General features: G+C 48.4%; 5 protein-coding genes across 5 annotated transcripts, besides 12 other annotated features; all 5 read left to right on the top strand.

Moving 5' to 3' along the window:
• Positions 1-317: 317 nt before the first annotated feature.
• TraAM80_00250 (uncharacterized protein) lies at positions 318-3,530 on the top strand (the record flags this gene model as incomplete). The annotated part of the gene is made up of 1 exon (XM_029377334.1): positions 318-3,530. One exon carries the CDS (start codon positions 318-320, stop codon positions 3,528-3,530), a length of 3,213 nt encoding a protein of 1,070 aa, XP_029242814.1.
• A 242-nt stretch (positions 3,531-3,772) lies between these two features.
• Positions 3,773-3,791: a microsatellite.
• A 207-nt stretch (positions 3,792-3,998) lies between these two features.
• Positions 3,999-9,302, top strand: TraAM80_00249 (ABC1 transporter; the record flags this gene model as incomplete). The annotated part of the gene is made up of 1 exon (XM_029377333.1): positions 3,999-9,302. The coding sequence occupies one exon, from the start codon at positions 3,999-4,001 to the stop codon at positions 9,300-9,302; it is 5,304 nt and encodes a 1,767-aa protein (XP_029242813.1).
• A 314-nt stretch (positions 9,303-9,616) lies between these two features.
• Positions 9,617-9,642: a microsatellite.
• Positions 9,643-10,136: 494 nt separating this feature from the next.
• On the top strand, positions 10,137-11,573 carry TraAM80_00248 (putative leucine-rich repeat protein (LRRP); the record flags this gene model as incomplete). Its single annotated transcript, XM_029377332.1, has 1 exon — positions 10,137-11,573. One exon carries the CDS (start codon positions 10,137-10,139, stop codon positions 11,571-11,573), a length of 1,437 nt encoding a protein of 478 aa, XP_029242812.1.
• A 151-nt stretch (positions 11,574-11,724) lies between these two features.
• Positions 11,725-11,742: a microsatellite.
• A 217-nt stretch (positions 11,743-11,959) lies between these two features.
• Positions 11,960-11,998: a sequence feature (GA-rich).
• A 37-nt stretch (positions 11,999-12,035) lies between these two features.
• TraAM80_00247 (uncharacterized protein) lies at positions 12,036-12,659 on the top strand (the record flags this gene model as incomplete). The annotated part of the gene is made up of 1 exon (XM_029377331.1): positions 12,036-12,659. The coding sequence occupies one exon, from the start codon at positions 12,036-12,038 to the stop codon at positions 12,657-12,659; it is 624 nt and encodes a 207-aa protein (XP_029242811.1).
• Positions 12,660-12,816: 157 nt separating this feature from the next.
• Positions 12,817-12,843: a microsatellite.
• A 412-nt stretch (positions 12,844-13,255) lies between these two features.
• TraAM80_00246 (uncharacterized protein) lies at positions 13,256-14,839 on the top strand (the record flags this gene model as incomplete). The annotated part of the gene is made up of 1 exon (XM_029377330.1): positions 13,256-14,839. The coding sequence occupies one exon, from the start codon at positions 13,256-13,258 to the stop codon at positions 14,837-14,839; it is 1,584 nt and encodes a 527-aa protein (XP_029242810.1).
• A 370-nt stretch (positions 14,840-15,209) lies between these two features.
• Positions 15,210-15,231: a microsatellite.
• A 392-nt stretch (positions 15,232-15,623) lies between these two features.
• Positions 15,624-15,652: a microsatellite.
• Positions 15,653-15,705: a microsatellite.
• Positions 15,706-15,725: a microsatellite.
• A 15-nt stretch (positions 15,726-15,740) lies between these two features.
• Positions 15,741-15,779: a microsatellite.
• Positions 15,780-15,984: 205 nt separating this feature from the next.
• Positions 15,985-16,003: a microsatellite.
• Positions 16,004-16,902: 899 nt separating this feature from the next.
• Positions 16,903-16,949: a sequence feature (GA-rich).
• Positions 16,950-16,978: the final 29 nt, after the last annotated feature.

The following is a 16,978-nucleotide window of genomic DNA, read 5'->3' as shown; positions in this document are numbered from 1 at the left end:
GATTTTCTGTCGTAGTTTAGATCTTGTTTTTTTTTTTTTTTAAACTTTTTAGCGTATCCACCTCCGAGTATGATTGTCTGCTGTGCCTCGTTGTATGACGAGCGTTACATCTGTGAACATGGTGAGGTGCGTGGGAGAGTCAAGAGAGCTCTCCGTGTCTCTTTTTTTTTTTGGTTTGGCTGTTGCCTTTTGTATGCATGCAAGCATATTTCTTAGTTTACTTCTGCACCTCCCCATGTCCTCTTTTCTTCCCTCCTCTTTTTTTTTCTCCTTTTTGATGTGGACGCACGGATGACTTCCCTAGCCCATCAGCAGTAATGAACAAGCCAGCAGGGCATCTTTTCCGCGTCGATGCATCTCTGAAGGAATATTTTGACGTGTGCAACGATGACGATAGCAGTGCGGAGGAATTTGACGATGAGAGCGATCAGGACTCACCAAACTACTGGCGATCATCACGCCTCTCCCCGCTCAGGGGGAAGGCGCGACTAAGTTTGCGCCAGCGCAGCTCCGTTCAGCACGCACTGATGAGTCAGAAAGCTGCCTCTCGTCGGGGTCGTGATGCGGCGGAAGTGGCATCCGTATTTGCGAGGCCATTGAGCGCCACTGTCGACATGAACGACGGAACGACGGAGGGTGCAACGGGGACGTTAGCTAACATCATGCAAGAGAACACTGCCGAGTGCCTTTTCTTTGACGCCCTCTGTGCGTTTCGTCAGTCCCCTAATGAAAGCTTTGAGGTGACGCTCGCCCACCAAGGCGGGGGACCGCCGGTTTGGTCGCTACGAAAAGGAATCACCGCGGCTGAGACGTGGGAGACGATCTCTTTTTGTTTGCGTTCGCTTATTGAGGCACTTCTCGTTGGGGCCAATGATGTCGCACGGGCTCAGTGGTTACTGCAGTTACTAGGGGTATCTTTGTCCCGGGAAAATGCAGGTGTCATGGCAGATGCCTTTATCGACTATGCTCAAACCTGCACAGGGGAGGAGGGTTTACTTCTTGCAGCGCACCTAGTCTTGTGCCGCTTTGCCTCCGTAGTACGCCGATTGATGCAGAGGATAACGAGTTGGGCAATTCAGATGCAGGAAAAGTGTGCTGCTGCCAACCTTCAAAAGTTTTTAAGGCCTATTTTGCACAAGAGTATTGAGAAGGTACTGTTGCCTTTACGTCGTTGTATTCATTTGCTGGAGCGTTCTTGTAGCCTGACGAATGGGTGCTCTCTCACTGGGGGCTCTGGTGTGAAGACGGAGGTGAACACCGTGACCCGCGCGTCTGCTCTTATGGACCATCTCATTGTTTGCATGAGTGCCCTGCAGGACAGCAACACGATGAATCTTTATCGTTTCTACATGGTTCTTTTGATATATTGTAGTTGGCCCTACGTGCTCCTTATGACGTCAGCCATCTTTGGTTTTGTGACGGATGTTGACGCGGATGCGTGGCGCTCGAATGTCCCACGAATCTTTCGTTTGTCATTTTCTCACATTCGAGTTGGCGACTACAGCAGGAGTGACCGCAAGATAGTGACGCTGCCCACTGATATTCTTTCACTTGTGCTGCTATGCGTCGGGTACGAGCGGGTTGAGGTGGACGGGCCCTGCAGTGACGAAGGCGGGAAACGGAGGCGCGGCATAAGCCGTGCGAGACGACGTGCGGCATTCGCATCGATGTTGTCATCTCGGAGTTTTATCCTTCGTAGTTTTGTGGCCTTTGCACGACAAAAAGAACTTGTCGGCTGGACTCGCAAGCGATGCGCCGATGGCCGTCCCACACTTCCAGGGTCTTCCACGGGCGATGAATGGCTGAGATTCACGCAACGGGGAGAAGAAACAACGGACCACTCCCCTTCCACCCCCGCTGCTTTGCCGCTTGCGCTCTGCAGCGACGGCGAGAGCGGATTCACACCGTCATGTTTCGAATCTCTCATGTTGATGCTACAAGTGGAAGATACGAAGACTTATCACGATTTACTACTACGTGATGCTGCGACAGAGGTAACTGACTCGCCACTGCGGCTCTGGCTTCACACGTCTTTGCCGGCTGCCAGGTGGGTGACGGCGAGCTTCTTGGTTCCCATCGGACAGGTCGTACAGCGCTTACAAGAGCGACGATTGGCAGAACTGCTCTCAACCAACGTGGCACGGGACCGTGTGGGGTACCATGCGACCAACTTCGAGAACAATGACGATGCCTATGATGAAGATGATGAACTTCCTGTTATTGAATTTTCTGGACACTCATCCACGGGAAATGGAGAGAGCACCACCATCTCTTTACGACGCGGTGGCCCCCTGCCAGCAGGTAGTGCAGGTGGTAGTGGTGTTGGAAGGACTGCAGGTGAGGAGGCATTAACGCCATACGGTGTTACATTTCGGGACGCCGTGAGTTTACTCATTGATGTTGCGCTTTGTCGTGATAGTGAGCGTATTGTATACACGTTTTTGCATCGTCTGTTCGTTGAGCCGCACTGGTGGTACCGACGCGACGCGGTGAGTTACAAGTACACGGGTACTGCCTCAAGTTTTATTTCCGCCGCCTTTGCAGATGCCATTTGCGGAAAGGCATTCGCTCAGTTTGTTCGGCTCTCGGTGGCACCAAAGTCCGAAGACGATCTTGTGCCGACCACTGGCGACGATTGTGCGCTTGAACTGCTTCGAACGTTTGCCTCCTTTGAGCTTCACTTCTCCTTTCCGTGGGACATTGAGCTCATTCTGCTCCCTTTGAGCCTCTCCGTTTTGTGGGGGGACGCAGGCACAGTTCAGGAGAAATACGCATCCTACTTTTGGAAGAATCGATGTCTTGGTGAGGCAACAAAAGTTAGGAAGGAGTGTGTGGAGGAGATGCCCGCGGCAGCAGGAGCACAAGATGAACAGGGGAGGCAAGTACGGCAACTGTCTGATGAACACGGAGCGAAGGTGCGGGATAGCTGGAGCTACTGTTTTGGGTATCTGTGCTCCTTGCACTATGCCCAGATCTCTCTTCGGGAGCAGCGGAAGTGGCTGCAGCAGCGGGATATTGTCTCGCATAAACTTATGTCTGGGCTTGGCAGCTCACCGCAGGGAGGAAACCACACAGTGCGCCTTACTCGCGGGCTTGGCAGCGCGTACTTTGAGCTTTCTTTTGCAGTGGATTCTCTTCTAAGTTTTACGCAGAACATTGCGGGTGGTGTAGCCCGGGAGTTGGAGGGGGAACTGACCAAATTGGGTGCGGTGAACTCTTGCATAGAGCTATGCCAGCGCGTTGACGCCCTTCTTCTTCGCCTAGGATCTGTGTGTTTTCCAGTTGTGCCGCTGCTGGAGGACGCGGTTCCATTGACAGACTTTCTTTCTGTCCGTGAAAGTATTGCAGCGGTGCTCACAATTGCGTTAAACCCAACCACCCTGCCGCTGAGGCACATCACATCTAGAACGCAGAATGCGATTGAGGCACTTGTAGCCGTGGTGCGTGCTCTGCCCGCGACGTCTGTACTGAAGGAAAAGATTAGTCCGTTGCTGGTTCTGTTGACATTTAATCGCTTCTACGGCGAATGAGGCGAACACGCCAGAACGGTTTATGTGATTGTTACAGTTTTACTGGAAGTGTTTTGAAGTGTCTGTGGGTGTTGCGGGTGGCACCTGCTGCAGCTTCGCCGGGTGGCTGCTGTCGCCGTTTTCCTCATCGTACCGCTGCTACGATCACCAATACCCGAAGAGGCGAATTAAAAACAGTCAACAAAAACACAACGTGAATCACACATTTTGCTTTCTCTGTTACTTTGTCTTGTTGATTGCAGTTATTTTTTTTTTTTTTTTCTATGTATGTGTCTGTGTCGGTGTGTTTGTGGAAACCAAAGAGTGAGAGATAAACCCACGATCAAGGGAACATCCTGATCAGTACAACAAACGAGGAAAAAGGGAAACACAGAGAGTGAGAGGGACCGGCGGAGGAGGAATACAAAACAAAAGGGGGGAAAAACCATAAGAAGTGGACAGTAGGCAAAAAGCCGGGTGCAGTACGTTATGCGGCGAGAGCAGGTTTCAACGGCGGAGGAACTGTTACCCCATGTGCCACCCGCTCCCACTAAACCACGAAAGAGCCTTTTTGGTAGGCAGCTGCTAAGTACACTGAAGCTAGGTATCTTGCTACGAATTCGTTCCCCCATCAGTTGCATTGTAGAGCTTCTCATCCCCATCATCTTTATTATTGGCAGTGTCATATTGTCGCGGGCAATAAAAGATGGACACCATAAAGGTGAGGACTTTGTGAGCTACCCTGCAACTAAGCTTGCACTTACACAACAGTCTGAAGTTCTTTCTTCACTGTGTTACAACATTACGATGAGCGGGGAGGCTATTGCTGGCCTGAAATCTTGTGCAGCCAAAGGGGGTGAAGTGCATTGCTTTGGAACTGCTGAAGGCCTGCCACTTGACGGGATATGTATCCAGACGAATAAAACACCAATAATGTTTGGAATGATGGCCTTTCGCGTGCTCTCAAGCTACGGTTATAGTTTGATGCCTGTTCCCTCCTTCGATGAGATTGTAAAGATGCAATGGATGGCAAAGTGTTTCTTGGGATTGCTCGGTTCAGCGCGACTCCCTGGCAGCATTGATCACTCTGGCTGGCTTTACGTCTCCCCCAGGAATGCCTACACGGAATCGTTGGTGTCGCATTTAAATGAAACTACGTCACTCTTCAAGTATGTGTTTGCCCGATATTTTGACGCCATTGACGAAGCCAACGAGCACCTGCATAATCCCAAGGATTCTGTGGGAAATTGGGGTGTGATTCATGTTGAAAGTGCCTCTGTTGACCTGGCAAACCCACATCTTAACGTTGTGATTCGCCTCAACGCCAGTGCGCTTCCAAGTACCTCAAGTGCAGTGTCTCGTGTTTACGCTGGTGGAAAAACTCAGCATGCTTCGATGTATCTTCTTTCGGGTTTCCTCACGTTACAGAAGGAGGTATATAATCATTTTATTTCAAAAAAAATGCGATTGAAAGAAGTGCCAGTTCCGTTTCTTGCACTAATGGGAACAGTGGACTACACCGATAGGACATTTTTAATAATTGCGGGCAACATGGTCCCTCTTTTGATGGTGCTTGGATTTTTGTATCCTGTGTCACAAGCCACTAAACGGATTGTGTTGGACAAGGAATTACGAATGAAGGAGGCTCTACTCGTCATGGGGTTGCAGCAGAGAGTTCAATACATTGCGTGGTTCATTCTCGTTACGGCGCAGTACGTCCTTGTGTCACTCGTATGTGCCATTCTACTGAAGACCACATATTTGAGCAATTCGAACTTTGGAGTCATTTTTTTCCTCTTCTTCTTCTTTTCCTTGACGACCATCACCTTGTCTGGACTTATTGCCTCATTCTTTTCCAAATCACGGATTTCGTCTATGATGGCCCCAGTCATTTACTTTTTGTTAGCAGCCCCGTTTTTTGCCATTGGAAATGTCAGCAGCAAGGTCATATACGTGCTTTGTCTCTTGTCCCCGTCAGCCTTTTCGAGAGGGCTTATGCTGTTGTTTAACCACGAGATATCTCTCGGATTCCTCAGAAAAGATTTCAACAGTGCCTTTGACGAACCAAATATGTTTTTCGTCTTCATCATCTTGATTGTGGACTTGTTTCTTTACCTTGTGATCATGCTCTACCTGGATGCCGTGATACCAAATGACTGGGGAACCCCGAGACATCCACTCTTCTGCATTCTTGAGCCCATTTCCCGTCTTTGCAGACGAAAGTGGGAGTGTAATAGCGACGTGGACGGTCGTAATCCGGATGGCGTCTTTGAACCACAATCAGAGGAGGGATTAGCGAGGACAACTGTGAAAATTATTGGCCTGACGAAAAAATTCCGGAGAGGGTCTGAGGAGTTCCTTGCAGTGAATCACATGCACTGGGGTCTCGTTGAAGGAGAAATCTCCGTCTTACTAGGTCACAACGGTGCCGGGAAGTCCACCACGATGAACATGATGACAGGAATGCTTAAGCCCGATGGGGGAGACTGTTACATTTACGGTCATTCCATCCGTAAGGATTTGCGTGGGGCAAGACAAGAAATTGGTTTCTGCCCTCAGCATAACATTTTGTGGCCAGATCTCACCTGCCGTGAACACCTTGAATACTTTTCTAGCATCAAGGGGCTGACGGGAGATGCTCAGAAGGAAGCCATTGAGGCGGTGCTCAACGGTGTGGATCTGCAGGAAAAATGTAACTACACCTCCTCAGAGCTGTCCGGGGGACAAAAGCGAAAACTTTCTGTTGCCATCGCATTTGTTGGCAATAGTCGTCTTATTTTTCTTGATGAACCCACAGCAGGCATGGATGTGGCTGCCCGACGTCACATGTGGGATCTCCTGCGAAAGATGGCTAGGTCTCGCACGATTCTTCTAAGCACACATTTCATGGATGAGGCAGATTTGCTTGGCGACCAAATTACGATTATGAGTAAAGGATCCCTGCAGTGCAGGGGTAGCAGCGTCTTTCTAAAGGCAAATCTTGGTGTGGGGTACAATATCACGCTTTCTGTAACAAGTGTCTCTAATCCACATGAGATTGGGGTTCTTATTCGTTCTCATGTTCCGTCTGCGGAATTGTTAAGACACAGTGCGGGAGAAATGTCCTACCGATTACCCATGTCCTACGTGAGGTGTTTTTCCGCAATGCTCCGTGATGTTGAGACGCTGGGTAGCAGGTACGGCGTGCAGAACTACACACTTTCGGCAACAACCTTGGAAGAAATTTTCCTTCATATTGCTCATGGGGAAGGAATACAAGCGAATTCAGCGGTAGAGAGGCCGCAGAAACGTCAGATTGGAACTCTTGCTGAAGCAAGACCAAAAGCAAACAAAGACGAAAACCCTGCCGAGGAGTCTCTTGCTGTGGACACTCAGATTGCAACTAACTCCAACCCACCCACGAATACGGTTAAAGAGAACTCTCTGCAAGGAATGACGTCGCAGTTTCATTCCAGCTGGGACACACAACTTTTTGAATCAGAGTCCAAACTCATGTTGTCTCAGCTCAAAGTTTCCTTGCTGAAACGCTATCTCAATGCCATACGTGATCGTCGTACGCAATTGGTTCAAATTGTCTTCCCAATCCTTATGATTGTTGTTGCTTTGCTTCTCAACAAGGTGAACTTCATCAATCATCCGTCGCTGACACTTTCTTCGGACATGTATAATGAACATGTTCAGATTGACGTGGCCAACTGCAAGGACACCATCGATACGTCCATGCCTTTTTCCAAGTCTGCGTCGCTTGTTGTTCATGATGGTATTGCGGATACCAAGGAATTTTCCTCATATCTTATCAAAAGCTACAATACACATGCGCTGAACCGGTATACGGGTATAAACTGTGGCGATCCTGTCTACAAAGGCACCACAGCTCTCTTTGCTAACGCATCAGCTTTACATGCTGCCGCTGTGGGTATGGTTGGATTTTATGGTGCGGTTTTGCATAAGGCAATACCTACTTTATCTGCGCTACATACGGAAGACATTTTACAAGTGCATAACTTCCCCATGCTTCGAACAAAACATGAAGACGCATTTCGCAATATGATGAAAGCGGTACTCATGAGTATTTTGATTATGATCCCATTTTCGTTTATCCCCTCGACCTTTGTGTCCTTTGTGGTGAAGGAACGAGAATGTAAGGCTCGTCATTTGCAAAACGTCTCAGGGATGCGGTTCTCCATCTATTGGTTGTCCAACTACATCTTTGACCTTTGCTGCTACCTTATTACGATGATATTGGTTATTATAGTCATGCTGATGTTTCAGAGAGATGAATACATTTCAGACACAACATTTGGCCCTACATTTATTCTGCTTCTGATGTACGGGTTATCATGCATCGCCATGTCATATGCGGTGTCATTTTTGTTTAAGGAGCACTCCTCGGCGCAGAATGTTGTACTAATGGTCAATTTTATTACTGGATTTTTCTTGGTACTGCTGGGGATCATCCTTATCATGTTGCCAGACACGCAGAAGGCAGGCGAGGGACTCAAGTGGCTGTTCCGTATCTTCCCTAGCTACTGTATTGGCGAGGGCATTGTGAACTTGGCATCGTTGCCGGGTCAACAAGGCATGAGCGACACCATCATTTCACCGTGGAGTCTCAATGTGGTCGGATTCCCCATTATCTACATGGCGCTTGAAATACCACTTTTCATACTAATTACACTCTTTTTGGATCATCCAGCACGTCGCATGCGCACAGAAATGATGTTCCATCGAACAGACACTGAGGAGGAGCTGATCTCGGATGAAGATGATGATGTGACGATGGAGCGTTGTCGTATCGCTAATGAGAATAGCGATGCGTCAGAGGATCTTGTTCGGGTAGTCAACCTGCGCAAGGTGTACAGCAATGGTAAAGTTGCCGTACGCAATTTAAGCTTTGGGGTACACCCTGGGGAGGTGTTTGGATTTCTTGGCACCAACGGTGCTGGTAAGACGACGACGATTGCCATTTTATGCCAAGAAATGGTCCCAACCAGTGGACGGGCATTCGTCTGTGGTAAAGACACCGTAGAAAACCCACGTGAAGCGTTGCATTACATTGGATACTGTCCACAGTTTGACGCATTGCTGGATCTTTTAACGGTGGAGGAGCATCTGCAGCTGTACGCTGGCATTCGTGGTGTGATGAAATGCGATCGAAAGCTGGTGGTTGCTGAGTTGATGCAGCTGTTCGAACTCAGCACCTACCACAAGACACGTGCTGGGCAACTTAGCGGTGGTAACAGGCGCAAACTTTCTGTCGCTCTTGCCCTTATTGGTGGTCCACGTGCCGTTTTTCTTGACGAGCCTTCGGCTGGCATGGATCCTGTTGCGCGGCGTGGGCTTTGGACGGCCATTCAAAGCATCCCGAAGTCCTGCTCCGTCGTGTTAACAACACATCATTTGGAGGAGGTGGAGGCATTGGCGCATCGCGTCGCCATCATGGCGAACGGCAGTTTACGCTGTCTGGGGACCAAAACGCATTTGAAGCAGAAGTATGGAAGCGGATATGAAGTGACAATTCGCACGGGGGAAACTGTTTGGCAACCCATGGTGGAAAAGTTTTTTTCAAGGTATTTCCCAACTGCTGCACTCAACGAGGTGCGGGGAAATCGTTACACGTACGCGTTGCCGACTACCATGTCTCTTTCTGAGGCCTTTGGCGTGCTGGAAACGCACGGGGGAGAAATCTGCATTGCCGACTACGCCGTGTCTCAGACAAGCATTGAACAGGTGTTTCTCCGCATCAGTGAACAGACGGAGCAGGAAGCGGTTACAAGTGTTACGCCAGAGTAAATGCAGCGGTAAACCATGTTGGATCGTCTGCAACTGATGTAAGTGAAGTGAATCGGTAAATAATGTGTGTAGTATATGTGTGGAGGAAAACTAGCTGAAAAGTGAAAGTGTTCCTGTGGAAGGTGCTTCTGCGTCTGAGTGTAAACATGGAGGCGTAGAACTATTTTTTTTTTAAGGCGTTTTTCTTTCCTACGCTTAGTATTTATTTTATTTATTTATATGCGTCCTCTCCCCTTAGTTGTCTTCTCTGCTTTTTTGACCTTTTTCATTATTTTCATTAAAGCTGCCATGCCCACCGCAGACACATGATAAAAAATAATAATAATAATAATAATAATAACGATTGGGCTCACGTAACGGATTACTTTCTTTAGGCAAAAAAAAATAATTAGGCAGAAGCGAAAGATGATTTGGGAATAAAGAATACTTTGACTCAAGGCTGGCCAAATTATTCGATTTCTATTATTATTAATTTTTCGACTTGGTTAGTGCATGCAATAGAGCTCTCTAGTTGCAGCCATCCGTCTACCCTCCTTGACCTTGTGTTTGGTGGTGTGTTGCTTTTTGAGTTTTTACCTTTGTGTTGTTTTAGCTATTTCTTACTCCCCTCTTACTGTCTCTCTGGGGGAGGATAGGGGGTGCCCTTCATGTCACTGGACAGTCCCACACCGCGGAAACCTTAGCTGTGTGACGGAAAGGTGAAGTCTAAAAACAGAGCGATAAGTCACAAAAAAAAAACAGGGGAGCTGTGGTAACTCGTAAGGAGCGGACAGGTCAGAAGACACTTCTACAGTAGTCGGCGAAGAAGCAAGGAGAGAAGGAGTTTTGGCAATAATGTACAATGCTGTTTTTGGTTTGAAGAGTGACGGTGACGGGAGTGATGACAAGGTAGATGGAGTTGTTCTGCTGCGAAACGATGCCTCGGAATTCACCCCTGCCGAACTTGAGGCATTATGCCGGCTAAGGCTGAGTGATGATCCGGCACCCAGTGCGAGCAGCAGCACCATCGGCGGGTGTAGCGCTCACGCTGGCGCGGGCAAGAGTGGGAAGGGGAGGAGTACAAGAAGAATATTTTCCCTTTTGAGGGACGACCGTCAGTCTCGTTGCAGCTCCTTCAGGACTCTGCTTCTCCGTGAGGAGCTAGTGGGCGGCACTGACAGTATGGCTGACGCAGTGCTCAGTACGTCTCAGCTGCACGTGGAGGGTCGTGAGCTGCGTGATACTTCACTCGTGGAGTGTTTTCTGAATCTAACACATCTATACATACAACACAACCACATCACGTCGCTCGATGGTCTATCCTTGCTGGTTCAACTCACCGTTCTTGTGCTGCACCATAACGACGTGGTGTCTCTACGACCACTGGCAGATCTCGGTGCATTACGCTTTATTGATGCCCGTTTTAACTCCATCTCAACGTTGGACCCGTCGGAGGATCTTCCACGGGATTCGTTGCGGTATCTTTCACTTCTGTCCAACCCATGCTGTCGTAGCGAGTCCGCGTTGACCGCGGAACGAGATGCATACAGACAGAGTATTCTGGAATGCTGCCCGCATCTTGAGATGCTTGACGATCTACCGTGCCAAACACCTACACCCTCCAGTGACGAAGCTGAAGATAAGAGTGTGGAAGAAGGTAAAACAGAAGATGAGGAGGAGTTGTCTCCAGAAAGGGAAACAACGCCGACTCGGCCGATATCGTCCAATGTTCAGGGGCGTCGTAGTTGTCTTCGCTCACGACTCAGTCATATGGTGAAGATGGGTCGAACACCACTTCAGAAGTCACCGTTGCCGTCCTCCGATTCGGGGAATGCGACCGAAACGAACGATTTTACAACGGCTGCTCGTTTGTGTCAACAATTTGAGCATCGCTCGGGGAGTGTACTAAGGCGGGCATGTGATTATGCGTTTAAAATACCGTGCTTAGCTCAAGCGGGTTGGGTTGGCGACGATGTCGGGAACAATGCTCACGATGGTGATGAGGGAGATGATTTGCTGCCGCTTCCGTTAGTGCAAGAAAGGGAGACAAAGTCACGGCTTTACGCTGACATTCACTTTGCCTTGGATATGGGCAATGTGCGGGCGCAGCAGGTGATGGAAAATGTATGGGAAGATGTGGACAAGGTGCTCCGCACGAGGCAGGCGCTTGTGAGTCATCGCCGGGAGCGAATGGAGTTGCAGCGACAACGGCCCTCTGACGCCTATGCTGAAAGTCTAGCGTTGCTGCAGAAAGAACAGCACACGACGGATTTGGATAAATACCGCAGCTGAGGCAATATGGGCTGCGGTAACTTGTCGTTAGCGTTCAACATTGCTGCTGCTGTTGGTGATGGTGCGCAGTTCCTGTCAAGTTCCAAAGAGACGCTTCTTGTGGGTTGTTGCGTTTTTCGTCTACTGTTTTGCCATTTTAATACTCCTGCTAATATATATATATATATATTCTTTCTTCCTTGCTTTGCTCCTCGCCTCTTTCTTGAACGACGACTGCGTGTTAGCAGAGCTCCCCCCCTTTTTCCCTCAGAAAATACAGCAAGGGCGTGGCGTACAGGCGGGAAGAGTAGGGGCAATAAGGCACATAGACAAGAGCGAAGCGCAAATATTGATTGCGCACAAATCACACGCGCCTCCACTTCAAAACAGGGAGGCACACGTTGGCATTGTTTTTGCTTTTTTTTTTAGTTGCTCTTTTTTTTTTTCCATTTGTTTGCTGCCTGAGAAAGGGGCTGCTTGGCTATGGGGTCGAAGAGTATTCCTAATGGACTTTGTAAGGATATCTACCAGGAGATCCCACGGGGATGCCAAGAAAAAATTTCCCTTTTGAGCAGGGAGGAAGTCGAGGCTATTCTGCACATGTATGATGACAGTACGGCGGGTGATGAGGGGATGGGTGAAGTAACACATAGTGCAGCAGCTACGGTGGCCTCAGGTGTGACGGGCCAAACAAATCGTCTTCAAGTACGCTTAGCGGGGCTACCAATGTTTCTGCAGACAGAGGCGCTTGTTCTCCGGCGTCACGAGCAACAGTACAGGCAGTATATGAAGGAGCTCATTGAGATATCAGAGTGTATAATCATGGTGTGCGATGGAACCCTACGGGAGCGGTTGCCCAACGCGGCGTCGCACATCGCGGAGGATTCACTGGCGGCTCGTCGCGCGAAGGATGCCGCTCTGAGGCGAATGTCACGCCGTGCCGAAGAAGTTGAAATATGTGCTCGTAAAGAGGCAGTCGAACGTGTGCGTAGTGCGCAACGAATGGTGTTGGCGGCTGCCGTCGCGAGGCACCGGAAGAGGGAAAGGAGAGAGGCGGGACATGAAGACGTCGATGAGGCATTGGACACGCGCAGACGGCGCATGTGAGTGAAAAAAAATGACTAGAGGAAGTCGGGGAAGAGGGGCCTGGCGTGTGGAGCCGAGATGTGTGGCCGGGAAAAGCAGAAGACATGCGAGGGGTTGAATGTTGAATGAACAAATGTTGTCGGTGAGGCGGCGGGAGGCAATGCTGCAGAAAAAAGGGTATATATATATATATATATATATATATGCACACACACGTATCTAAGATCTATGTGGTGTGTGTAGTTTGCACTTGTTCTTTGCCGCTCAGTGTCATATGTGCGTACACTCCGTGCTGTCTTTCTTTCTCTTTATCTCCGTTGTCATTGCAATTTACACCTTCTAGGATTGCGCTTAGCGGCATATCATCCTTTTTTCTCCCTCCCCCCCTTCCTCTCCCCCCTATACCCCCACCACGCACACTTTTTCGTTTTGCCCCTGCCCTCCGTCACTGTCCCAGTGTGCATCCATCGCGCAAAACGTGAGGAAGGACCTTTGGGTACGGAATAAGTGCTACACACCACGAAGGAAGAGCTGCGAGGGCGGGAAGGAAAAGGAAGGGGTAGGCGACGAAGGGGTAAAAGGGAAAAAATAAAGGGAATAACTGCCCCTGAAACAATATGGCGTATGCCCTTCAGCCGTCGTCGTATGACACCGAGGAACCGTCGCCGTTGAATATCATCTTGAAAGTACGAAGATCGCCGAATCAAGCGGCTCACACGTCACACGACGTCCCTTACCACTCACAACACACCCTGGATCATGTCGTTGGAGTGGAACCAGCCCCCAAGCCATCACAATTGCGGATTACAACGAATCCACCACGCAGTAATAGCATTTCCCAAGTCACGGTTGGGTGCAGCGTTGTATCCGTGGGCTCTGGGTTGCTTGATCAGCAACGGCCTCCACAGCCCTTACTCCGTATTGGGGTTGCTACTGAAGATACCGAAAAAATGCGGGATAGAATGCCTAACTCTAATGACAACTCTCAATGCATCCCACTCGATGCGAGGCACGGTCTCGTGCACCCCCCCGCAAACGTTTCAGGCACCAAAACATGGGCAAACAGACCATATCTTAGTCTGACGGTGGCACCTCAACTTGATGAATCATCCGATCCAAAACCCAGTGGGAGTTCTCTTGATAGATCTGGACTGTTTTCAGATCCTGGAGTCGCTCGTGAAAACAGCGGAATTCAAACGGCACAGCAGCAGTCGGACATGACGGCATCGCCATCAGCACCACAATATTTGCGGCAAACATCGGTTCAAAATAATCGCTTTAAGTATGTGAAATATCCTATGCGGGGACTGACTTCAAACATGAGTTCTTTTTACGGTGCAGAACAAATTGGACAGATGCCGAATGGAGTAGTAGGAGGCGGAGGAGGAAACTGGTCTTGCAGGGCACCAGAGCCTCAAATGTACGGTAGTAATTTTTCTGGCCCAGGATATAATTCGTCGTCACCGCATTTGTCGCATCAGCAACCATACCCCAGTCGTTACCCGCAACGACAACCACAACGGCAGCAGCAGCAAATGCTTCCTTGTTCCTACTGTAATCCTCAACAAGAGCCTCAAGGTTGGTGTATGGAGAATGACACTAGGTATGGATACAACGAACCCAACAACTTTGTTGTGCCGCCCAGTATCCCTAACTATTCTGGGGGTGGTGGTAGCAACATACCGATGATGCAACCGTACAACAACAACTCGCAATACCCTACACCACCGCCGCCTATGCAGCAATGGTCCAATGGAGCGGGGCAGCCTCCGATGAGTGGTATATCACCGATGGAGTCTGGGCTACAGCGAACGCCTTTGTCTTATTCGATGACTACCAATGATGGCCTCGCGCGTTGCCCACCATCAGTACATGTAGCCAGAATTGGTGTTCCTTCAAATTTACCACTATCTTCAGGCGCGAAATATGGCGGGATGTCAGCCAATTGGCGGACACATTCACGATACCCCAATAATCCACAGCAACAGTCACAACAGCGTCCGGTACCACCAGATTACCGGTTTGATGTGGGCGGCAGTTCACCAGGACCATACCCGCATCCAGCATTACCAGGACGTCGCCCAGACCAACCTGATAGTTTAGGTAATGACCATTTCTACGGGAATCCCCAGATGAATCATGAATTTGCTCCACATCAGACAACACAAAATACAACAAATTATCCACATCAACCTGGATGAAAATAGCTTAGCAGTCCATCCTTTGTGACTTCTGGAAGCCGACATGTAGCACCTCCTGCGGGCGGGATTACTGATGAACCGTCAAAGTATCCCTAGATGTATGTGTCTGGTCAAAGTTCCCTTTCTCCTTCTTTATTACCATGAACACATACAACCAATACGCCGATTTTTTTTTGTTCTTATTTTATGCTTCATCCAAGTAAAATGTTTGCTGGCATCTCACTTGCACTCTTTTTGTTGTACTCAACATCTGAAGAATTTGAGTGCCAGAGGAGTACAATGCATTTTTTCCAAAACAAAATATTGGGAATGTACAAATATCAAATGGACTCTTGCAAGATACCGGTTTAAGGTTGTGGGGGTTACGTTGATATATATATATATATATATATTCTTCCGTGGTTGTTACAAACAACACCGACATGGATGGGCACGATTGCCTGATGCTTCACCTTTTTTCACACCGGCCCGTGGAGGAGTCCAGGGAAGATGCCGTGGTGAACGACGGTCTCGCCGTCAAAGACAAAGGCAGCTTCAACCAACAGCTTCTTTGAGGATTGAGAAGGAGGTGAAGTTGTCAAAGGTGAATAAATATGATTGCTCCTAAACGAAGTGACATAGGAACACAAATGAATCGAAGAGGATAATTTGGGTAGGAGTGAGTGGTGGAATGTGGGGGCGTAGGGGGGTCCGACTACTACCGTGTCGGGATGAATGAGTGGAAAAACGAAGCAAGATATGGGTTTTTTTTTTTCTTGTCTGTGTGGATGGAGAGGGAGTTTCAATGTTTACTGTATATGTATGTATGTATAGATATATACATATATACATATACACATATACACATATACATATACACATATACATATAGATATATTCTATATGTGTTACCATTGCCGGCATTATTATTATTATTATTATTATTATTATTATTATTATTTTGCTCTGTTTTGTTTTTGGGCCATTACTAGTTGTTCCGCGTACGTTCTACCGGGGCAGCGTACGAGAGGAGGGTGTGGAGCCTGACATTAAATAGTGAATAAAACAAGGGGCTGTGACGTGGTGACAGTGCAACGGACATAAGAGGGGGGTGCACGGCGCTGAGCGTCACATATGAGCAACGAGGGGGCTTGCAAAGTGGGGGTGAGAGAGGGAGAGAGAGAGTGGCGGAAGAGAAGACACCACAAAACAGGCACAAACAAAAAAAAAGGCAGGAAAATAAGACTATTACATGACGAGAAAGTTGAATGCGAATAAATAGAAAAAAAAACGAAAAGAAAACACGAATGGAATCTGTGAGACGCAGCAAGTGAAGGAAATAGATAGTGATGATCAATAAATAACAGCAGCAAAAAGAAGAAGAGGTGAAATGTGTGAGTTGTGTCTTTGAGATATTTACAGATAATTGTATGTGTCTCTCTGTGAGGCGCTAAATTTTAGGCTGATTATTGTCAGGGAATTATTCTTTCTGGGTGGGTGTGGGTGTGTTGTTCGTGTTGAATTCCCTCCTGCACATTTGGTGACAGTTTCTTGTGTGTGGGCCGCCCAGGCCGCATTAAACAGAGTAAAGAGAGGTGAGTGGAGGGAGAGATGATGACTGATGGTGGCAGGACTGTGGGGAAAATAGCAACACTAACAATACAATATATATATATATAGTGTAACAAACAAAAAGCAGTAAGTTGAAGTTTTTTATTTATTGCGCATGAGTGAGTTGTCCCTAGTGAGTATTTTCACCGACGCAGACGCAGGGGATGTGCACAGGAGTCACCAGATACATGGGACATTTAGGAAGAAAGGAACAGGTGCTGGAGTGATGCACAGGATCAAGACGACGCATAGAATGGGGGGATGGAGAGAACGGTAGGAATTGAGTGGCAGTAGCTGCCTAGGGAAGAGGGAGGGGATATATACAGAGGCCGAAATGGAAGAGCAGCATGCCCCAAATGCTTCGAACTCTTGCAATTCCTTCTGTGAAAGGGAGAAGAGAAAAGAAACAAGCTTTTTTTTTTTTGAGGAGATGAATACGATACACTTGCCTCAGAAATTTGCCTACCTTTTTCCCCCCTCTTCCCTCCTCCTTACACCCCCCCACCCCCCTCCTCCTCCTTTTTTTTATCAGTTCTATTTCTAGTGCAG

Source organism: Trypanosoma rangeli, assembly GCF_003719475.1.
Source record: "Trypanosoma rangeli strain AM80 chromosome Unknown Tra_15.4_contig_00004, whole genome shotgun sequence".
NCBI lineage: Eukaryota > Euglenozoa > Kinetoplastea > Trypanosomatida > Trypanosomatidae > Trypanosoma > Trypanosoma rangeli.
Note: the sequence above shows the minus strand (reverse complement) of the source record. Positions and strands in the feature narration are given on the sequence as shown.